This window comes from Leptodactylus fuscus, chromosome 3, assembly GCF_031893055.1.
Source record: "Leptodactylus fuscus isolate aLepFus1 chromosome 3, aLepFus1.hap2, whole genome shotgun sequence".
NCBI lineage: Eukaryota > Metazoa > Chordata > Amphibia > Anura > Leptodactylidae > Leptodactylus > Leptodactylus fuscus.
This window is the reverse complement of record NC_134267.1, coordinates 93,495,759-93,517,823: the sequence shown is the minus strand read 5'-3', so window position 1 is coordinate 93,517,823 and position 22,065 is coordinate 93,495,759. Positions and strand designations below refer to the sequence as shown.

The following is a 22,065-nucleotide window of genomic DNA, read 5'->3' as shown; positions in this document are numbered from 1 at the left end:
TCTTTTATTAAACTAAAACCTCTCCTCACTTGTTCTATAATTTATATTCACAAAGCTAAAGCGACTTGAGCTATTATGACTGGGTGACACATTAGCGCAGACATTGTAATATTCAGATGACTTAAGAATCTAAACAAAGCTAACCGAATACATCGCCACTTGTTCCCGGTATCTGTTCCAAGCCACAGAGAGGATTATACAAGTGGAAAAAGAAAAAAGCTGAATGTGAAGGAGGAAAGAAAAGGGAGTGGTTGATTGAAAGGAAGGATATAAATCAAATGGAGAAAGACAAAAAGGGAAAAACGTGGGTGAGGAAAGAAAGGATATGGTTTTTATGGCAACACATCCTAGAAAAATTCTGCAAAATAGCTCTACTATAGATGGAAAAAAAACCTCATGAGTTCCACCTGAAGGTATTTATCCTATAGGCCAATGTACAACCACATGCATTTGATACAACCTACCAGAACCATAATTACAAGCGGCTATGCATAGGCAGGCCTGCTTTAACCATAGGGCATGTAATGCACTTGCACCCGGCCTCATAGTAAGGGCTCCCCTTCAGTCATCCCAGATTTAGTGGGACATTCAGATTTAAGACACTGTTCTAAGCAGAAGGTCTTGGCATGGCAGGCGCAATGTGATGACATCATCACCCCGCTATGCTGAACTGGAGATAAGACAAGCCAGACCTGCTCTATGGGAATGCAGACTAGGTATCTTTAGTGTGAGGACCACTAAAAGGCATTATACAGTGTGAGGTGGAATTAAGGGGGCTTTATATTGTATGGGGGAAATAAGCATGCATCATCATCGTTATATAATAAAAGGTCATTATTACTATGTAGGGGTTACAGAAGGTTGGTTGTGAATGGGAAAGTTTTCCTTTTTTCTCCTACTGTAATAATTGCTGTTTTGGTGAAGCAAATATAGCTAGCTATAGGTGACAATTCCTTAGTATGCGCAAGCATTGATTCTTGATTTCTTTATGGAATTGGATTGTTTGAGATCCTATCTGGAGGTGAATTACTATTATTTACCCAGAGTTACAGCAAAGTTCTAGGTACGATTAAAACCGGACCAAATAAGTTGTTTGGCCGATTTAAAGCATCCAATACAATACAAATGTATGATATAGTTGTATAATAATCTTTCCCACAAACGCCACCAATCATTTCCCTGAATAGCACTGATAGAGACTGTTCCATTCTTTAATATGTGAGATTTATTAATTTGAAGAATAGACGGATTTATTAAAATGTATTGTAACATTATTTAAATATGTAGAATGTATTGCTACATACAGTCATGAGGAATACAAGGCACACCCTCATTGAATTTTATGATTTTACATATCAAGATATAATAAAAAGTGAGGCCAAAATGGAAAAGCTACAGGCCTCTGCATCTTCTAATGACCAATGTGGCGCCTGGAAGTGACTCTTGTACACAGCCTGTGTGTATCTCCTATTCTGGTCTTGGGTCCTTCAGAAGTATAGAGTAGTAGACTAGGGACCCAAGAGGAGCATAGGAATTGTGCAGAGGGCGTGTACAAGAGTGGCTTCTGAGCGCCACATGAGTCATCCTAAAATAAAGGATATAGTTAAACAGTGAATGGGATGTGCCGACATGGTACCCAAGACATAAGGGGGAGGGTTACTATCTGTGTGTGGGGGCAGTGGCGTAACTAGGACTGGCGGGGGCCCCATGGCGAACTTTTGACATGGGCCCACCTCCTGAACGACCGCCTAACCCCCCCCCCCCCTTTCCTGTATTCATGCGTGTACTATTATGCCCAATAGTGGCCCCTGTACTCAGTATTATGCTCCATAGTAGCACCTGTACACAGTATTATGCCCCACTGTGGACACCCATGAACAATTATTATACTCTGGAGTCTTTTGAAACCCCAGAGTATAATAATGGAGACCCAGGGAAGGATACAAACATAAAAACCCTGCTACTTACCTCTACCTGGCTCCAGGGCAGCCCCTGCTGGTGTTGGCCATCTTCAATGACGTGCGGGATGTCACTTGTGCTGAGGCTTGCATCGCGATGCATAAGAACGCAAGTCCCGCCCATGTGATGTCAGGAACGTCACACAAGTAGGCCTGAAGCCTGCCAGGAGAGGTAAGTAACACTGTAGAGTATAATCCCCCCTGAGTATAATGATAGTGTTTGTGGGGTTCGCAGCCCGTGGCCTCACTTACCGATAACGGCTCCAGCTCACAGTGGCCTCTGCAGAAGAAGCAGTCCAGGTGGCCGTGAGCAGGAGCCAGGATTGGTAAGTAAATAGGGCCAGTTACCTGCTGGAGTTACTCCAGCAGATAATGGTCTATTAAAAAAAAAAAAAAACAACAGTGGTGGCTACCCCTAAAGTCCCGGGCCCCGTGGCAGCCACTACCTCTGTTACCCCGGTTACGCCCCTGTGTGGGGGCACTATTACAGTAACAGTGCTCTCCACATAAGTAATCAAGCAATAGTAGTACTTACGTGTGGGGGATAGTACTGTACAGTAATAAGGCCCACCAAAACTAATTAAACCCTCCCACATAAGTAATACTATTACTGAATTAATTATATGTGTGGGCACTATTACCTGTGTGTGGTGGGGGGGCACTGCAATAGTGCTCCCCATGTAACAGTCTTCTCCCACATAAGTAATAGTACCCCCTTATAACAACCACTCCCCACATAATGGGTGGGCTATTACCTGTGTGTGGGCATTATTAATTTAGTTGCCCTTAATTAAAAGGGCACAAGGTGTAATTGAAGGGGCACACAGGAGGTATTATAAATTAAGGGGCACACAGGAACTATTGTTAATCTATAGATACACATGGATATTATTGATTTCCTGGGGATTTTTATATCCTTTGTTTTATAATTGGGGTAGCAGAAGGATGTAGACTATGTGTAGGTGAGGACAATGTGGGTCAGGTGTCTGGAAAGTGAAGAGCCAAAGATATCTGTGTTGCAAACTTTACAGAGGCAAGTGACAGCTGGGAGAAGTTTTCATGTCGGTCCAGATGAAAGAGATGAGAAATGTAATAACAATACCTTTTACTTATATAGCGCCAACATGTTCTGCCGCACTGTATAAAAAATGTGAACAATTACTGTCAGAAGCATTACCTGTAAACCGCTATATTTTACCTGAGCTACATTCACTCAAATGGTCAGCAGAGTCCTGTGTACAGCCGATATCTACCACTATATGGCCACTGTATTGTGCTAATATTGGCGGACCCACTCAGATATGTTTGCCTCCCCTGTGCTGAACCCGTAGCTAACCCTCTAGTCCAGGTGGAGTTCTGGACTATAGTTGGACAAACTTCACATGATTTGTTTCAAAGAATATTTGTGAGGTGCAGTCTTCTGGTTCATTATAATCTGGGGTCTCTTCCATCTTGAGGCTGCAGGTCACATGACTAAGGTAACTTATTTCTAGAGAAGTCTAGAGAGAGCAGAAGGAGACAAGTGAGTAGGAAATGCAGGAAATAACAGAATAAAACACAGGTTCAGGCTATGTTCACATCTGCGCTGGGTGTTCACCACCCTTTATCCCTATGCAAATAAGTAGAATTGGGCCTTCAGGGTATTTTTCCATCTCTGGGTACTCTATCTGCTGCTCGTAACTTCCACCCAGCTCTGCTCCCTCTTAGCGCCACAGAAAAGAGACAACGGGAAAAGTTAGAGTCCCTCAATTTAAAGATGGGGGAAAAAGAGCAGGTGAAATGACATGAGGCATGAAAGCAGGGAAGATGGTGTTTGGTACTGAGCACTTCTGCAGGGATTACTGACATTAACTGAACAAAGCTCAGAATACCCAATTGGGAAAACATACATAAATACTTTGGTAAATGTGTTGTTCCTTATTATTCATTCTAGGTAATGTGATTCACGGATATTCATCGATGTCTATGGAACAGGGAACCAGTTGCATCTGCTAGAACCAAACTGGAGAGGAGCGTCCTTCTGTTACCTCATAAAATAACACACGAACTGGACCCACCAAACACTAAATGAAGAAAACATGTGCAGTCACTGACAGCTTTTCAACAGAATACCACAGCAATGATTTAGGTTTATGGCCAAGCATACGTATTTTATAAGAAACCTCTCAAGCATTGTAAATTCTTTACCAACATATGTATGGTTATCTGACATTACTTCCTTGTAGTGAGCAGCAAGGTACAATTTTTGTGTCAAGTGGTATTTAAGGGGGGGTTTCTTAACAGAAATGCTAAGAGAAATCCCAATTATATGCCAAGTATATGCCTATACCTGAGCTGATCACTAAAACTTAAATATCAGTCAAGCAGTGTACAGTGTACAGCAATCTCCATAGGCAAGGATTAGCAAAGTGGTACTGTCAAAGGATGTCAGCCGTCTACTAAGGCTACAGTCTGCGCCAGAGTCTTTGACCTTTAGTTTAAAGACGAAAGACACCTGGTGAACCCCATTATAGTCAATGGGGTCTGCCGGGCTCCATGTATAACCACTGTTTAAGCTGTCCATTGTTCAGGGACCCCTTCACTATTCCCTCAGTAATCCATCCGGGAACAACCTATTTAAAAAAGTAGTGGGGCTCCAGTAGGGCCCCTAAAGGCACAGGGTCCTCTGGGGGTTGGGATTCACCAATATCTCCATGGGCCAGTCAGAGTCTGATACACAAGGGGCCCTAATCTCAGATAAGACGTATATTCTGGTGCAGGTGGGCAATGCATTGTCCTGCATGTGCCAGGGCACAGACCTCCTGTTAAGGCACCATATAGGTTGTAGGCTTGTACTGACTTGCAGCCCTAAAGTTAAAATATAAAAAGGGATTGATGGTAGGTAAGCATAATTTTTATTATGGTTTAAAAAAAAACAAACAAAAAAAAAACCTCTTTGGGATATTACGTATATCACAGGGCAACTGGGGATATTTGGATATAAAAGACCTCATTAATATATGTATCAATAACCCAATATAAAGGAGCATAAACTGTATAAGAGCGCATTGTGGCAATATTAACGCAAAGGGGATCATTAGAGGGCATTTGTGACAAAAGGAACATTATTAATAGAGATGAGCGAGTACTGTTCGGATCAGCCGATCCGAACAGCACGCTCGCATAGAAATGAGTGGACGTAGCCGGCACATGGGGGGTTAAGCGGCCGGCCGCCGTCAAAGCGGAAGTACCAGGTGCATCCATTCATTTCTATGGAGTGTGCTGTTCGGATCGGCTGATCCGAATAGTACTCGCTCATCTCTAATTATTAACAGAATTGTCCAGGACAGGTTTTCTGTTTGTTTTTTTTAAGTATTTGGTTGGGCGAGAGGGGTAACAAGGAACAGCTGTTTGTGGTTTCTTCAAAACCTCATACTGTACAGATAGCCCTATGTCCAGCATAGTGAACAGGAGATATTACTGCAGCTCTAATCCTATTGATGCAATAATAACTCTGCCTCACCACAATACAGTATATGGAGCCACCTAGTTCCAACACAGTGCACAAAATAGTATGGGGAAACCAGAAGCGACACTGATCAGGTATTTATGGTCTATCCTAAGGAAAGGAATTAGAAAGCAGCATTTGTATAAGCAGGTATGAGGTGCATAATTTATACAAGTAGGTATTATTAGGCCTGTTTCACATCTGCGTTCAGGTTTCTGTTTGGGGTGCCCTCTTGGGGACCCCTGAACATAAACCTATAAAAAAGCGGTTACCTGGGACACCCCAAACCTCATAGACTATAATGGGGTCCATGTGGTTTCCGCACGAAACATTTGGAGAGAAAAGTCCTGCAAGCAGTCTATGGGGTCTAGGTAACCTCTTTTTTTTTTATGCATATAGGTTTCCATTTGGGGGGTCCCCAGGCAAAATACAGATGTGAACCAGGCCTTAATCTCTGTGGAATTGGGCACTATCAATATAAGGTAGCAGCCAGGCCATTAGTAATTATGGAGCATTATTTATTGCAGCCATAATAGTGGCAATATTTATTTAAAGAAGCAGTTTAGAAATTTACAGTATAATTGGGGAGTTTGTGTAGGTGTGAACAATGTGGGTTGGGTACCTGTAAAAGTGAGGAGGGAATAACATCTTTGTCATGGCTGGAAGAAGCGGTCAGGGCAATGGCTGTCTGGTCCAAATGCAAGATACGGGAAATGTGAATAATTGCAGTCAGAGATGTCACCTGAAGTCACATAATTGTTAAACTAGGTATGGGGCCAACACATGGTATTGACACCCCTCATGCTGAACCCCTAACTAGACCTTTACTATTGACATATTTATAGGTATAATTCATGTCTACTCTTTCCCTTCTTTCCTCAGGGTATAGCAGGAAAGTTCTATAACCCCTTTAGAGACCAAGCCAATTGTTTGTGGGATAAATTGTACTTTGTAATGACACCAATCAATATCTGATGCAATCTGCTGGAAAAGTTAAAAAAAATAGAATGAGGAGGACTTGGAAAAAATGCAATTGTGACAATTTTGTGACATATTACCTATATTCTGTGGGATGGTACGATGACGGTGATGGCAAATTTATATAGTATTTTTAATGCCTTTAAAATTTAGCAAAGATAGAATATGGCGACACAAACAAACAGGTGACACCTGGAACTTTTTCATATTTACATTTACAAAGTTGGCTATGGTGTGTTTTTATGCAGGATATGATGTCGTTTTTATTGATACCATTTTGGGGAACGTCTGATGGTTTGATCACTTTAGAAAAAAAAAAAAAAAAGGCAAAGTGTCAAAAAATACCATTTGGCCATTTTGAATTATTTTCACTGCTATGCGTTCACTGTATGGGATGAATATTTTAATATTTTAATAGTTTGGGCATTTTGAAACAAAGAAACGTAAAGTGTTTATGTTTATTATTGTTTCTTTATTTTTTTTTATATGTTATTCAGGGAAAAGGGGTGATTTGATTTTTATTTTATTTTTTTTTAAATCCTTTCAAAAACTAATACTGTTAGTTTTAGTTACTAATAATAATTGCAGTGTATAGTAAAAATCATTGACCTCTATTACACGCTTCCGAAGGCTCCTGGCAGTCATGACAATTGATTGTGCCCTCAGATGACAATGTGAAAGGTGGCAAATGTTAAAAAAAATTTAAAAATTGTGACGGCCATTGTGCACGCCTGCTCACTTTAAAAGCCTTGGCCATATTCAACTGTGTTATCTAAAGTATTAACAGCCTTGATTGGTGGCGGCATTGATTGTGGGTTCGATGGATGCTGGATATATTATACAGCTGGCATGTGACCAATAACAAACAGCAACCATATATTTTTAATGGGTGACCAATTATAAAAAAAAAAAAAATTAAAAAAAAAATAAAAATGAAAAAAGTGTCAAATTATTCAAGGACATAGTGTAAATGAGGCCATACACCAAACATACATAGTTACTGTAAATGTTTCAGCTAACTTACCAATTATCTGAAATTTAAGACATATTATGCATAACAAACACACTAAAAGGTCACACATAGGTCAAGATCTTAGCTTGCAAGTGTGTGCGTCAAGAATCATACCCACATCCTACCAAAAAAATAAACCACATAATTTCCCCTGTTTTGTATAACACTCAATCCAGGCATTGATCCAGTGGGTGTATTAACATGGCAGGACACAAAACGGATTTCTGTATAATATTAAACTCTTTCACAAACATCAATATAAAAACATTTGTAATGCTGAATATCATTTTTACTTTCTTGTGATGCCGTATTTTCCCTCACATAAGGAGATAGTGATCCTACAAAAGGTAACTGGGAAAAAAAACCTTTTATCCAGGCAAACTTGAAATTATCATCTTTTATATACAATGTACAATAAGCAACCTTGCTTAATCAATGGCTTTTGTCGTCTTCTGTAACCAGATATGGTGCCATGTATAAAGAGTGTAATATTAAACTGTGGCTTTTCAGTGCAATTTTAGGTGGTCATCTCAAAGAGGCTTCATTGGACTACATTTTTGGCAGCTTTACTCACAAAGTGTACACCTTGCATATGCTAAACATGTTTAATAATTAAATGAAGGACTTTCACTTCCAAAATGAGACAGCAAATCCATTTCTCCTAGGTTATAGGGATATTCTGAAAAGGTCTCATTCTTTCCAAAACCTCAGGGCCCCCTTATAATTAATAAATAAAATTAAAAAGGGATCATGGGAAGAATATGCAAATCTGTCTTCCATGATGTAATTAGGAAGACAGAGCCTCAGTGTGTGCACACCAGTAGAGGGCACTAGCTGTGGATGTGCAAGTCTGTCTTCCATGATGTAATTAGGAAGACAGAACCTCAGCCATGCACCCCTATATCCCTTGCACAATGGAGAGCTAATGGCTTAATAAGACTCCACACACCTATATGGTGGTCTCTCCCTATGGAGTGACGATATCCTCCCGACCCTAAAATTAAAAAGTAATACGGGTCTCAGTCCTGCTCAAAGATGACAGATGGATGTGAAGAAAACGGCGCTACTCTCTTGGAATTGACAACACACGCACTTTATTCCGTTTTCTTAAAAACACGACGCTATACACAGCGTTTCGGGGATTCCCCTTTTTCAAGTGTAACAGAAATACACAATGTACCTGCTCAAGTCTCTGTTTAGAAAATGGCCCGATCAATTTAATATTCCTTACTGAGGACCTCTTTATGGCTAAGGCCCCAGGTAGTGAAATGCAACAAAAATGCCGTGTAATACAAAAGCAGGGAAATTGCGTTGCATTGCGTTTTTCTTACCCTACAAAATATTTAGGGATAATGCTTGCGATTCTGCAGCTACAATTGGCATGCTGCTACTGTAAAGGGTAGCACTTTTTTTTCTCAGTAGGGCCTCAACCTATGAAGATGTTTTTAAAGAAGGGGTATTCCTTAGAATCATGATCAGTATCATCACAATATTTCAGAATTGCAGCTATATTAAGAAAAGAACAATGTTAAAGAAATGGCTAAGTTGTATTTTTAACAATTTGATATCTCAAGGATTTTCTAATCTGCTTAAATCATAAATTAAACTCATCATTAAAAGCCTGAGGATAAATTTGCCAAACCAGTTGTAAATGTGACTGGTTCCTGCAGTCTACCAGGTGTGCTTATTTTTCTGTCACACATTGAACTTTGACAGTCGGTCAGAGGTCAGGAAACCTGCCAGCTACAGTTACCACAGACTAGTAGCTACTTGGGTCAGGGACACTGAAGAGAAGTGTATTTTGCACTGTGAACTCTTATGGCTGGTCTAGTTGCTATAGATAATTACCTGGCTACAAAATTTCAGCCAAAAGTTACTCTTAGGTTTGGGCCCCACGTGGTATAAATGCTGTGGAAAAAAAAAAAAAACCACAATGTTTTACAGTCTCTGCAAAGTCTAGCGAATCCCACCCATACCTTGCAGCAGACACTCTACGATTTCCAAAATCCTCACGGTTCATCAGACTAGGTTCACACCTAGGCGTGATCTTCGCTCGGGGATTCTGTTCTCTATTACGCTTTAAAAATGTGGAGAGCAGGACTTTTCACTATGAATTTTTCTGCCTTTTTTTCAAGCAGATACCATTATAGTCTATGAGGTCCAAGAGTTACCATGGGTAACTGATTTTTTAAAGCGGATTAGGTTTCCGTTCATGAGGTCCCCAAGTGGATCCCACAAATGGAAACCCAAACACAGGTGTGAACTTAGTGTCAGGTTGTTTGCAATCACTAAATTGCTTACAGGCCGTTAAGCAGCTAGGGTATATGATCCAAAATCTATGCATTGTAATGCCACTCACCACCAGTATCCTTAGGAGTTAAATCCAGGAGATTGCCCGGTGGTGCTGTGTTAAGTTCTCTGAGGCACCACAGTGTATGAATAGTAAAGCCAAGGTCAGTACATCTGGTTTCACTGGGCATGCTCTGCACTTTAGAACCATGTGCTATAATGCTGGCCTCATACAAATGTGTCAGAGTCCCTCAGCATACACCAAGCCGAGCAACTTCAGACTTAAATTCATAAAAATACCAGTGGTACTTGACCGTATGATACAGAAGTTTTGGACCCTTAATCCCAGTTACTTAATGCCATGCTCTCGAGTTAGTGGTTCCAAATAGCTTGACAGGTTCCCTTTAAAGACATCTCTCTGTAGGGGCATTTTACATCACTTATGTAGCACAAGTTTGTGGTGGGTTCACCTTTGCAAGTTAACAATGGCACAGTACCTGCTTTGGAGGTCTAGTCTGGACAGTTCAACTCTGTCTGTGTGGTGCCACCCTGCTAGTCTTCACACTCAGACTGTTATTAGGGCCTGATTAGTCAGCTGACCTCCCTGGTGGGCCTTAAGTGCCTGGCTGGAATGTACCTGTCTTCCCAGACTACACCTTTCACTCTCTCACAATATATATATATATATATACACACACACAGTATACACACACACACACACACACACACACACACATACATACATACATACATACATACATACATACATACACAGTATATATAGTATGATATGTGAATCTCTGCTCATCAATGTTTTACCTATGCAATACCATTTTCTTGCAGGACATTGGGAACCATCCTTGTAATCCCTAAGGCTTAATCTGACATTTGACTTGTAGTTCTTTCATGCACCAGACTTTAATCTATGTTGATGCCCATTTTACATTCACGTGATGGATGACTGAAAAGCTGTACATATGCCATCACAAGAGAATGTTTGTTTGCAACTGGTCAAATGAGGACATTATTCCTTTGGAAGGAAACCTTTGATCATCAATGTCAAACTGAATTTTTGGCAGGTCATTTCTACGAAGCAATAGAAACAATGTGTCAGGTTCATGGTGAGTTTCCCTGCTGACTGTTTAGGTTTAATAGAGTGAAGCAAAGCTCAAAAGTTAACATTGAAGTCAGTATATGATCTGAAGATTTCACATTTACTGACAGAGCTTGTAGAAAGATTTGACAGGCGGAAGTGCGCAGCAGATTAGAACCACTTGACGCACCTAGCCTGCACAATCTTATTTTCTGGTATTTACATCCTAGTTGAGCCAAGATGAATTATTTATAAACTAGCCATTGAAGGGGTCATCCAGGTCCACCACATTGATGACCTGTTCTTAGGATAGGCCTTCACTATTCGATCAATTGGATCCTACTCTCAGAAATGGCACCCATCTGCTGACTGAAAAGGACATGGTAGTTCAGCATGCTCCCCTATATTGTTTATCAGATACAGCTCTGTACTTTTAGTAGTAGCTGTGCCCGATTTTGTATCCCAATTCATCCCATCCACTTTATCACAAAACCTACAGCTTTGTGCTTAGTAAACAACTGAAATGGGAATAGCGCTTGCCAAAATAACATGACCTCTTCAAACAGAAGTCAGACACCCACCAATCCAAAATTATGGCCTACTCTAAAAGGTAGAACATAAATTGTGTGCAATCCAAGACAGTCATGAGCAGGAATTAGGATTAGTAAGGCAGCAGGTCCATGTCAAGAGGATTTGTTGGGTGAACCCCAACAATTACTGCTATTATTTCAGAGCCCAGAGTATGATGATCGGAGGCTAAAGTTTGCTATGAGGCCTAGTCCTTGTTACTTACACCCCTGATACATACTGGAATCTCTCACAATTGTTAACTGCTAAAACTATATAAAAATATATGAATAAGAGGTGGCCACTCCAAGTGGGTGGAAAAGAATAAGAGCTAATTGACGCTAGGCTCACACTAGTGTCGCTTCTCTGTTTTTCGGGTCTGTGGCAGTCTGCTTTCAAACAACAGGAACAGAGAGTCCAATGGACCCCATTGACTATAATAGGGTCCACTGTAAAACTGAAATTGGCAGTGGAAAAAGACTTAACTACAGCAATTTTTTTGGACCAGACTCTGCCACAGATGTGAATATAGCCTTACACTAATGTTCACACCAATGCTCGGGTTTCTTAGGAACCCAAATAATTGAAATCCAGACCACTTAAAAAGCAGTTACCCGCAAACCCCATAGACTATAATGGTGTCCACCGGGTTTCCGCCCAAAATCCACAAAGAGAAGAGTCCTGCTTGAAAAAAATTTAAAAAAATTAAGCCCCTTGATTGTAAATCATATATAGTTGGTTCACATAGGTAGTGCTATAGTTAAAATCAGTCTAGAGCACTACAAAAAGTTTCAGTGTAGTCTTGGCGTTGAGGGTGCTATTGCATGCTCTGTTTTACTAAACCAATGAAAAAAAAGACTAGTATGTGCTAACGCAAGTGAAATGTAAATGTGTAATAAAAGCCTTAGAAGAGGTGCAAAGACCCTTCAAGCTTCAAACAAATATGCTATAATAAAGTACATGTGGACCATATATATAAGGCAGAATACCGCCATAACATGGCATGCAATCATTCAAGGCAATTATATTTAATGGTTTCTATCACAAATACCCCCCAAAACACAACAAACCTCTTTGTAAATCTGAGCTAGCAGGCTATACAGGCCATATTCCAAAACTGCAATGCAGCTGTGTGTTTGAGTCTTACAACAGTGTTTAAAACTGCCCATTTTTTGCTACCTTTGTGACTAGGAAATTTTTTCAGTCCTAGAATTAAGTGGTCAGTAAAGTTGTGATGGATGAGAGAATGAACATTAAATAACAGATGCAGATGATCTGCATCGGTCTGCTTTCACCCCAATATAAAAAGCACGATTTAACCTTCTGTCACGTTTTTTTTCACTTTTCTGATGAAAGAATAAGTCATTCATGCAGGAGCTTGAATGACAAACCAACAAGATGGAAGGCAGTGTCTGTCATTTTGTTTACATTAAAGTCCTTACAAACTATTACAGGCGGAAGGAGCTGCTATGTCCGTTGCAGTCACCCTACAATGGATGACAGCAAAGGACCTTAATAACAGTAGTGTAGTGTGAACATATCAATTGGGCTGTCTAACAACCTGACATGAAACCAGGATTTAGGCTGGGAATTTAGGCTAAGTCACCCTGTGACACTTCAATTACAGTCATGGCCAGAAGTTTTGAGAATGATACACATATAAATTTTTACAAAGTCTACTGCTTCGGTTTTTCTAATGGCAATTTGCATATACTCCAGAATGTTATAAAGAGTGATCAGCTTAACAGCAATTACTTGCAAAGTCAATATTTTCCTAGAAAATGAACTTTATCCCCCAAAACACATTTCAACATCATTGCAGTGATTGCTCCATTAACACAGGTGTGGGTGTTGATGAGGACAGGGCTGGAGATGAATCTGTCATGATTAAGTAAGAATGACACCACTGGACACTTTAAAAGGAGGCTGGTGCTTGGCATCATTGTTTCTATTCTGTTAAACATGGTTATCTCTAAAGAAACACGTGCAGTCATCATTGCACTGCACAAAAATGGCCTAACAGGGAAGAGTATCGCAGCTAGAAAGATTGCACCTTAGTCAACAATCTATCGCATCATCAAGAACTTCAAGGAGAGAGGTTGTATTGTTGGCAAAAAAGCTCCAGGGCGCCCAAGAAAGACCAGCAAGCGCCAGAACAGTCTCTTAAAAGTGTTTCAGCTGCGGGATCGGGCTACCAGCAGAGCTTGCTCAGGAATGGCAGCAGGCAGGTGTGAGTGCATCTGCACGCACTGTGAGGCGGAGACTCTTGGAGCAAGGCCTGGTCTCAAGGAGGGCAGCAAAGAAGCCACTTCTCTCCAGAAAAAACATCAGGGACAGACTGATATTCTGCAAAAGGTACAGGGAGTGGACTGCTGAGGACTGGGGTAAAGTCATTTTCTCTGATGAATCCCCTTTTCGATTGTTTGGGACATCTGGAAAATAGCTTATTCGGAGAAGACGAGGTGAGCGCTGCCACCAGTCTTGTCTCATGCCAACTGTAAAGCATCCTGAAACCATTCATGTGTGGGGTTGCTTCTCAGCCAAGGGAATAGGCTCTCTCACAGTCTTGCCTAAAAACACAGCCATGAATAAAGAATGGTACCAGAATGTCCTCCAAGATCAACTTCTCCCAACCGTCCAAGAGCAGTTTGGCGATCAACAATGCCTTTTCCAGCATGATGGAGCACCTTGCCATAAAGCAAAGGTGATAACTAAATGGCTCAGGGAACAAAATATAGAGATTTTGGGTCCATGGCCTGGAAACTTCCCAGATCTTAATCCCATTGAGAACTTGTGGTCAATCATCAAGAGACGGGTGGACAAACAAAAACCTACAAATTCTGACAAAATGCAAGCATTGATTGTGCAAGAATGGACTGCTATCAGTCAGGATTTGGTCCAGAAGTTGATTGAGAGCATGCTAGGGAGAATTGCAGAGGTCCTGAAGAAGAAGGGTCAACACTGCAAATATTGACTTGCTGCATTAACTCATTCTGTCAATATAAGCTTTGGTTACTCATAATATGATTGCTATTATATTTCTGTATGTGATAAAAACATCTAACAAACACACATAAAAACCAGAGGGCAGCAGATCATGTGCAAATATAAGATTTGTGTCATTCTCAAAACTTTTGGCTAGGACTGTAGTATGAAACAAAGTACAAATCGCAGATGGTAATGGTACCTTATTTACTGTGATCTGATGCTGCAATACGGGGCAATTCAGCTTTAAGAAATATGTAAAGGAGTCTTCATGTGCTACTTAGGGCAGTCGCTGAGATTCAAGTGTCCAAGTCTGAGGGCATTTCCAAAGTAGCACTTGTGGAATCAATTTGAATATTTCTTAAAGCTGATTTTCATACATCACAATAAAAGCAAGGTGCCACTGGAATCTGCCTAACTTACCCTACAGCATGATACATTTAGTCTATAACTGATATTTGTACGTACAAACTCCCTTTTAATATTCATTTGATGGACGTTACACAGAACGATTGTCACAGTTTTCAGTATAGGTGTTCTCCCATATAGGCAGCTACCTAGAGTTCCCTACAGACTGTCACAACATAACAAGATCAACCAAGTAGCAATGTACTTTATTTCCATCAATCTCTGAGATGAGAACTTGTTTAAAAATGCAACATTTAACAGACAGGAATATCAGACAGTCCCATGTAAAAATCCATATATCAACTTACTAAGCACATATCAGACAGAAAATGTTGGCTACTTGATGGTCTGGTTTCCAGGAACACTTCAATCTTGTGTTCTTTCCCACACCTACATCATCAGTGCAATAATAGTAAATGCTTCATGTCCTTTTCACCTCCACTATACCGGGCTCAGTGTGGAAGGAGAAAAGTTCTTGCTGACCACAATTATTAGTGATTCATCTCTACAGTTCTGTTCTCAAGGGTGACAAGGTAAAATCATCAAAGTGTTAGCGTGGAATAAAAATAAAGAAACATAAAAGTCTAAACACAGCTTGAATTTCAAAAGCGACTATCTCAGCGCATACGCAAGAGGAGTCACACACCTATTTGTTATGGCTCCACAAAAAAAGTCTTTTAGGTTGTGAGTAATAAAAAAAAAAAAGAAAAAAAACAACATAAAGTCAGTTGTCTTAAGAGAGGGTTGCAATGGAGGAATGTAAAAACAAATGAAAAAGAACAGATGAGCTTCAGATGTGGACAGGCTCAACAAAATGCCATCGCCTTCCAAAGCCTCAGTCAAGTCCTCTGGGCTTAACATAACTGGCTGGGGTCAGACCAATAACAAACCACAATGGGCCTTTGCATGCAACGCTGTTGTAACAAGACAAAGCAAGATTGTGTGTGTTTAATGTGTATCAATTACAAACAATAACAAATGAAAGCAATCTCCCTAATGAGGGACACTTCATCACCCTTACATGTTAAGAACAAATTCCAGAGGTTGGAGACTGAAAAGCAAACAGTGCAACTTCCTTCTGTGAAAGACAGACGCAGCAGCCAGTGAGCGCCAGCTCTGTGGCCACTTAGCCGTGCTAATTCCCATTAAAAAGACTATAAATACAGAGTACAGGTTTATATACAATAAAATAAGAGAATGTAAACCAGAAACCTCGCAGTCCTCCAAATGAATATGAAAATTGTTCAAGGATTGCTAAACCCTTTCATAACCTCTTATGGTGATGGGTACATCTCACAAGGTCAACGGCAGGTGACAAGTCCTTTTGTACATGGCAATGGCAGCCCTTGGCGAATGTTGTTTCATTCTTTCAACAGTCTGTTTTCATACATATAAAAGACAACAAACAATTATTTCTTCTATTACCGAGGATCTACAGAATGGACTGGAGCGTGTATGGCTCACACACCTGCCACTTAGAACTGAGAACGCCTGAGACCTGTTAAAGAATGACGTATCAAAGCAGATGGCTTATTACACCTTGAAAGTGTGGAACCTTTTTCATAATCATTCAAGAATGCAAAGAGAGACTGAAGACATCTCATCTGGGTCCATGAGATGCACTATATTTAAAAGAACATAAAACACTTGACATCAGACACCATGCTGCTCTCGCGAAGAGCTAAAATCACTGCAGTTCTGTTCTCCAGCTTTGGCTCGTTCTCCTCTCGCAATTCTCTTTGTTAAGCCGCTAAAATACTTCTCACGGAAGGAGTTGTGACCTTGATACAGTAAATACTGTCCATCCTCCAAATGTGCATACTGGTCCTTGTCCTGATGAAGACAGTATACAAAAAGAAGCGTTAGGAGATGTCTGCAAATACAAGAAATAGAACATGTGATAATGCGTATGAGCCTAGTGCTCTCTTACAGTATGGAGTTTGATTTTAATATTGTATGCAGATGTTTTTGAGTTGGCTTTCTATAGTGTTGACAGATGCTGAATGGCAATGAATAAAAACAGCCATTACAAGTGACACATATACCTGCAGTTGTGCAGGATGACTCTGTTCTCTGTGCAAAGTAGAGTTAGAGATTCCCAACCTCACACAGGTCAAAAATCACCTTTAAATACGGTCAGGAATCGGGTCTCACACACATACACAAGATATCCGCTCACTGTATACTTATTCTGTGGGATATCTGTACACCTTAGTCACCACATGCAGTGAAGCGATCCCTACAACCGCAGATCTACACACAGCTGCCACCACTTGTTACAACTTTTTATCTTCATCTGTATTGGACTGAGACGATCACCTGGAGGCGCTGCACAGAAAGGGTCACAGCAGGCTCTACCTGCTCAGGAGGATGAGGGCCTTCGGAGTCCAGGGGACACTTCTTAGGACCTTTTTTCAATTCTGTTATTGCTTCAGCCATCTTTTTCAGTGTAGCCTGCTGGGGGAGCAGTATATCAACCAGGTACAGAAATAAACTTGACAGGCTGATCAGAAGGGCCAGCTCTATCCTGGGGAGCCCCCTGGACCCAGTACAGGTGGTGGGTGACAGAAGGACACTGTCCATGGTGAGCTCCATGCGGGAGAATAAATCCCACCCCATGTATGGGACCTTGATGGCACTTGGCAGCATTGTAAGCGACCGACTGCTTCACCCCAAGTGTGAGAAGGAGCGCTATCGGAGGTCCTTCCTCCCAACCGTGATCAGGCTGTATAATCTACATCAGACCAAGCGAAGATCACTCCACAAAGAGAACCGTATACACTCGAGTATAAGCCGAATTTTTCAGCACAGTTTTTGTGCTGAAAAAGCCCCCCTGGGCCTATACTTGAGTCAAGCAAAAAAAGGAATTATTTATATATTTATTTATTTATTTGGGGGGGGGGGGGGGAGTCTATGACCAGCCGCAATAGTAATGCATAGAATCTCCCATAAAATAGTGGGGGAAAAAAGAAGCTTTAAAAAAGAATATAATATAATTAAGTAAATAAAAGTTCTAAATCACTCCTTTCCCTAGAATACATATAAAAGTAGAGAATTACTGTGAAACACATACACATTAGGTATCCATGTGTCTGAAAGTGCCCGGTCTACTGAATATAGGATCTGCAGTGCTCCTGTTCCATCGGGAAGGGGTTAATAGGAGCACCGCAGATACCCTATATTCAGCCAGGCTGAATTCCAAGTGGGGGGAAAAAAAAACAGTCCTCAAACTCAGGGAAGGGGCAGACAGACAACCAAAACACCCCCTCCCTTTCCCCAGCATCTACTGCACCCAAAAACTCCGACCATTTTAATTTTTGAAATTTTCCAGTAGCTACTGCATTTCCCCCCTCGGCTTATACTCGAGTCAATAAGTTTTCCCAGTTTTTTGTGGTAAAATTAGGGGTTTCGGCTTATATTCGGGTCAGCTTATACTCTAGTTTATACGGTAAATGATCCTGAAGTCTTCTTTCTTTCTTTTCTTCCTTAGCTACTATGGATTCCTAGTATTTTGTTTTCTCAGCATACGTGTGTCTACTTCCGTAATATATTACTGTGTATTATCCTGTAACTGTATTACTATGCTGCTGTAACACACTGAAACTTCCCCACGGTGGTACTATTAAAGGATTATCTTATTTTCTCCCATATTGTAGACTATTGGTCAAATATGGATGAATCCTATTAATATTATAAAGGTGAAAGTTTGTGAGTTTGGATGTTTGTGGGTTTGTGTGTTTGGATGTTTAGATGTTTGTTCCTCAATCACGCAAAACCCGCTCCACCGATTTGGCTGAAATTTTCCACAAACATAGTCACTACACTCGATTGCGCAATAGGCTACTTTTCGTCACAATAGCGCACATACGTTTTTCCCAGGACCCCCACAAAACCCAAACTCACATCACTATTTCTGCAAACTCACACACTTTCGACCATACGATTTGGCTGAAATTTTCCACAAACATAGTCACTACACTCAATTGCGCAATAGGCTACTTTTCGTCACAATAGCGCACATACGTTTTTCCCAGGACCCCCACAAAACCAAAACTCACATCACTATTTCTGCAATCTCACACACTTTGGACCATAACACAGTTTTGGATTTTTTTAAGGGGTCAAAATGTAAATAAAACCATATAAATTTGGTATCCCCGGAATCGTAACGAAACACAGAATACAGGGGACATGTCATTTTGGTTGCACAGTGAACGCCGTAAAACCAAAGCCCCTAAAAGTCGCAGAAATGCATTTTTTGGTCAAATCCACCCCATTCAGAATTTTTTTTACCTGCTTCTCAGTACATTATATAGAATAATTAATGGCGGCATCATGAAGAAAAATTTGTCCCAAGAAAAATTAAGACCTCATATGACTCTGGGAGCGGAGAAATAAAAAAGGTATGGGGTTTAGAAGGAGGGGAGTCAAAAATGAAAAACCAAAATCAAAAAATGCCATCGACAGGAAGGGGTTAACTTCAAATACCTCTGTCCCAAAGTCACTATGTAAAGTTTCTCACAACACCGTATATATAGCAGCTCAAATACAAAGTAACTTCAACACAAAAGTCTCACGTATTCTCTGAATTACAGCGAAAACAAGATACAAAGTACGAAAACCTTACCCACACCTGTATATACCCACTTCTACAATCACCGCAGACGAAGTCGCGGGTACCAGCTAGTACAAATATAAATATGGATTACCACACATTTTGTCAGGATCCACTCGCAGGGAAAACATAAGAAAAGAATGGAAAGCACAAGCTGAATATCTGAAATACCTATATGGGAATATCTGCTTTGACCCAAAATGAACGTGATATTCAGGACCTCCCAAATATAGGAATCTTTCCAATATTATATAGGTAAATGGGACTAGGGTTGTTCAGTATCATTTACACAAACCGAAAATCTCAGGAAAAATAGGTCCTCTCTCTGGCATGAAAAAACTTTACAGTTGTGACATGAATGGAATATGGTGGATGCATGTGGGTGGCCCTGAGCACAGTACAAAAAGATTTCTTAAAGCGCAAGGAACATGGTTATGTGAGGTCAGCTTGTACTTGCTATTAAAATCTTCAAGAATACAAGTGTCTTTCTAAATTTCTGTTATTGGTTCTGTTGCCTATCAATTTACCAACTGTACGTTTGGTGCTTAGCAAGTAAGATAATAATCTATGTCTTGAGAATAGGAAATAAGGACCAGGTGCTAGGAGACAGGAACCACTTCAACTAACAATCTAACGCAGACAGAAATATACAAGATACCTTGTTTAAACTCGGTATAATTGGGAGCAAACACTCGCGAATGGCCCAAAACAAATTCACAAGAGCAGATTTTCATGGCTTTAGATTAAAAAGAGCCTCTTAATTCCCTGTTTAGTGGATTAGGAGGAGAGCTGGAAATGAAGGCTTGAATAACAGCTTTATCCTGCAGTCACATCAACAACTGTGAAATTAGAGAGTGTGAGGGAGGATCGCTGCTGGGAGCCAATTCCAAAGTGTGTGTAAAGATTCGGATCTTGACATAAGGCAGAAGAGAGGTTTCTATACTAAGTGAATGGTTTCCAAACAATGTGGTGCAAACAAATGCTTAAATCTACTGCAGTTAAGTAGTGCAGTCAATTACCAAGAGGGTCATATAAATCTCACTCCTTTCACAGCCAAATTAGGCTCTGGCTATGTAAAGAGGGTTAATGCCTCCGAGCATACTGGCCCCGCAAAAACAGATCTGTAGTGCCAAGGAACTCCATGGAATAAGAGATAATAAGAGCTATATTACAATAGCTCACGGCTGACATTATGCCATCTGCCTCTTCATTCTACATCACCGCTATAATAGAGAGTTCATTAAAATGGGAGTCACAAGAGCAACCATAAGATTAAAACACACACACACAACCCCATATAGTTATGCTACTTAACTAGCATGAAATGTGTGCTGCACTGCAATATATCCTGAGAACAAGCAGGCATTTGTACACATATTAAAGGCGAAATTATTTGCATTACGTAGCATATTCCTACATAAAACTGGAGTAATATATGCTAAGTCTTATGCTTATTACAAAACCAAGCTGCGATTTCCAGCCTGGCATCTTAAAGTCTAACAATAATGTTCCTCACACACTCTTGAATTAAAAACAGGATAAAAATTGCCTACAAAATAGCAAGAGCGCTGTACACAGTGCAGATTTATTAAAGATTAGAGTACAGAGTGCCATTTAGCTGGAGCATGGCTGCAAATGTATTAAGAAAAAAATTTGCACATTAGGGGGCATTCACACTACCGTCGGTGTCCGACAGCTAGTGTCCGCCGCTAATGTCCGTTCAAAATCTTGTGTGGACGTTAGCAGTGGACACTAGCTGTGTCCGTGACATTTTTCATTCATTTAAATGGGGATTGGGTGCGTTCTTTTGCACTCCGTGCCTGTCCTTAAGTGTCCTTTCCTAAAGATGTCCGACTTTTCAAGCGGACAGAAAAAACCTACATGTCGGGTTTTGCTGTCCGCTTGAAAAGTCGGACATCTTTAGGAACGGACACTTAAGGACAGGCATGGAGTGTAAAACAACTAACTAAGCAAGATTTTGAACGGACATTAGCAGCGGACACTACCTGTCGGACATTGACGGTAGTGTGAACGCTCCCTTAGGGACAACTTTTTGAATGTCACTGAGTGGCCAAGCCAAAACTTCTTCTCTGGAGAGACATGAAAAATAGCTGTCTGCCTATGGTACCATCCAACCTGACAAAGATGAGAGGATCTGTAGAAAAGATAGTCCCCAAATCCAGGTGTGTAAGCCCTGTGGCATCATAACCTAGAAGACTACAGTCTGCAAACGCTCCCAAAGGTGCTTCAAATGAGTACCAAGTAAAGGCTCAGAATACTTACGTGAATGCAACAATTTAGTCTTTTCCTTTTCAACAGATAAGCAAAGACTCCATTTTCATTATGGGATACTGACAGGCTTGTGCTGTCCCCAAAGGGAACAGGTGAGTCCAGGGTGTACCCCCAGTCTCTCATCCTCAGAACTCACTTTACTGCGTATAAAGATCAATGTACATTGTCTTAACTAGCCTATGCAATATAATAAACATGTAGGTTATTGTACAATCCATGCAGTTTATTGGTATATAAGTGCATCAGGTGGTTGAGATAAAATCTAAACATAGGCAGGCCAATGGTATCCCCCCTCCCTAGGACTCACCATTTTAATGCCTCGGAAGTGGCCCCAGTCGCTAATCATTCTGAGAATCTCGAGGTCTGCTGTTATATGGAAAA

At 40.7% G+C, this 22,065-nt stretch overlaps 1 protein-coding gene across 1 annotated transcript in view; it reads right to left on the bottom strand.

Moving 5' to 3' along the window:
* Nucleotides 1-15,068: 15,068 nt before the first annotated feature.
* Nucleotides 15,069-22,065, bottom strand: part of TRMT11 (tRNA methyltransferase 11) — a 45,832-nt gene continuing 38,835 nt past the window's right edge. The window contains exon 13 of the mRNA XM_075267983.1: nucleotides 15,069-16,610. Coding sequence (XP_075124084.1) covers nucleotides 16,431-16,610 — 180 coding nt within the window. The 3' untranslated portion in view covers nucleotides 15,069-16,430. The remainder of the gene's footprint in view (nucleotides 16,611-22,065) is intronic.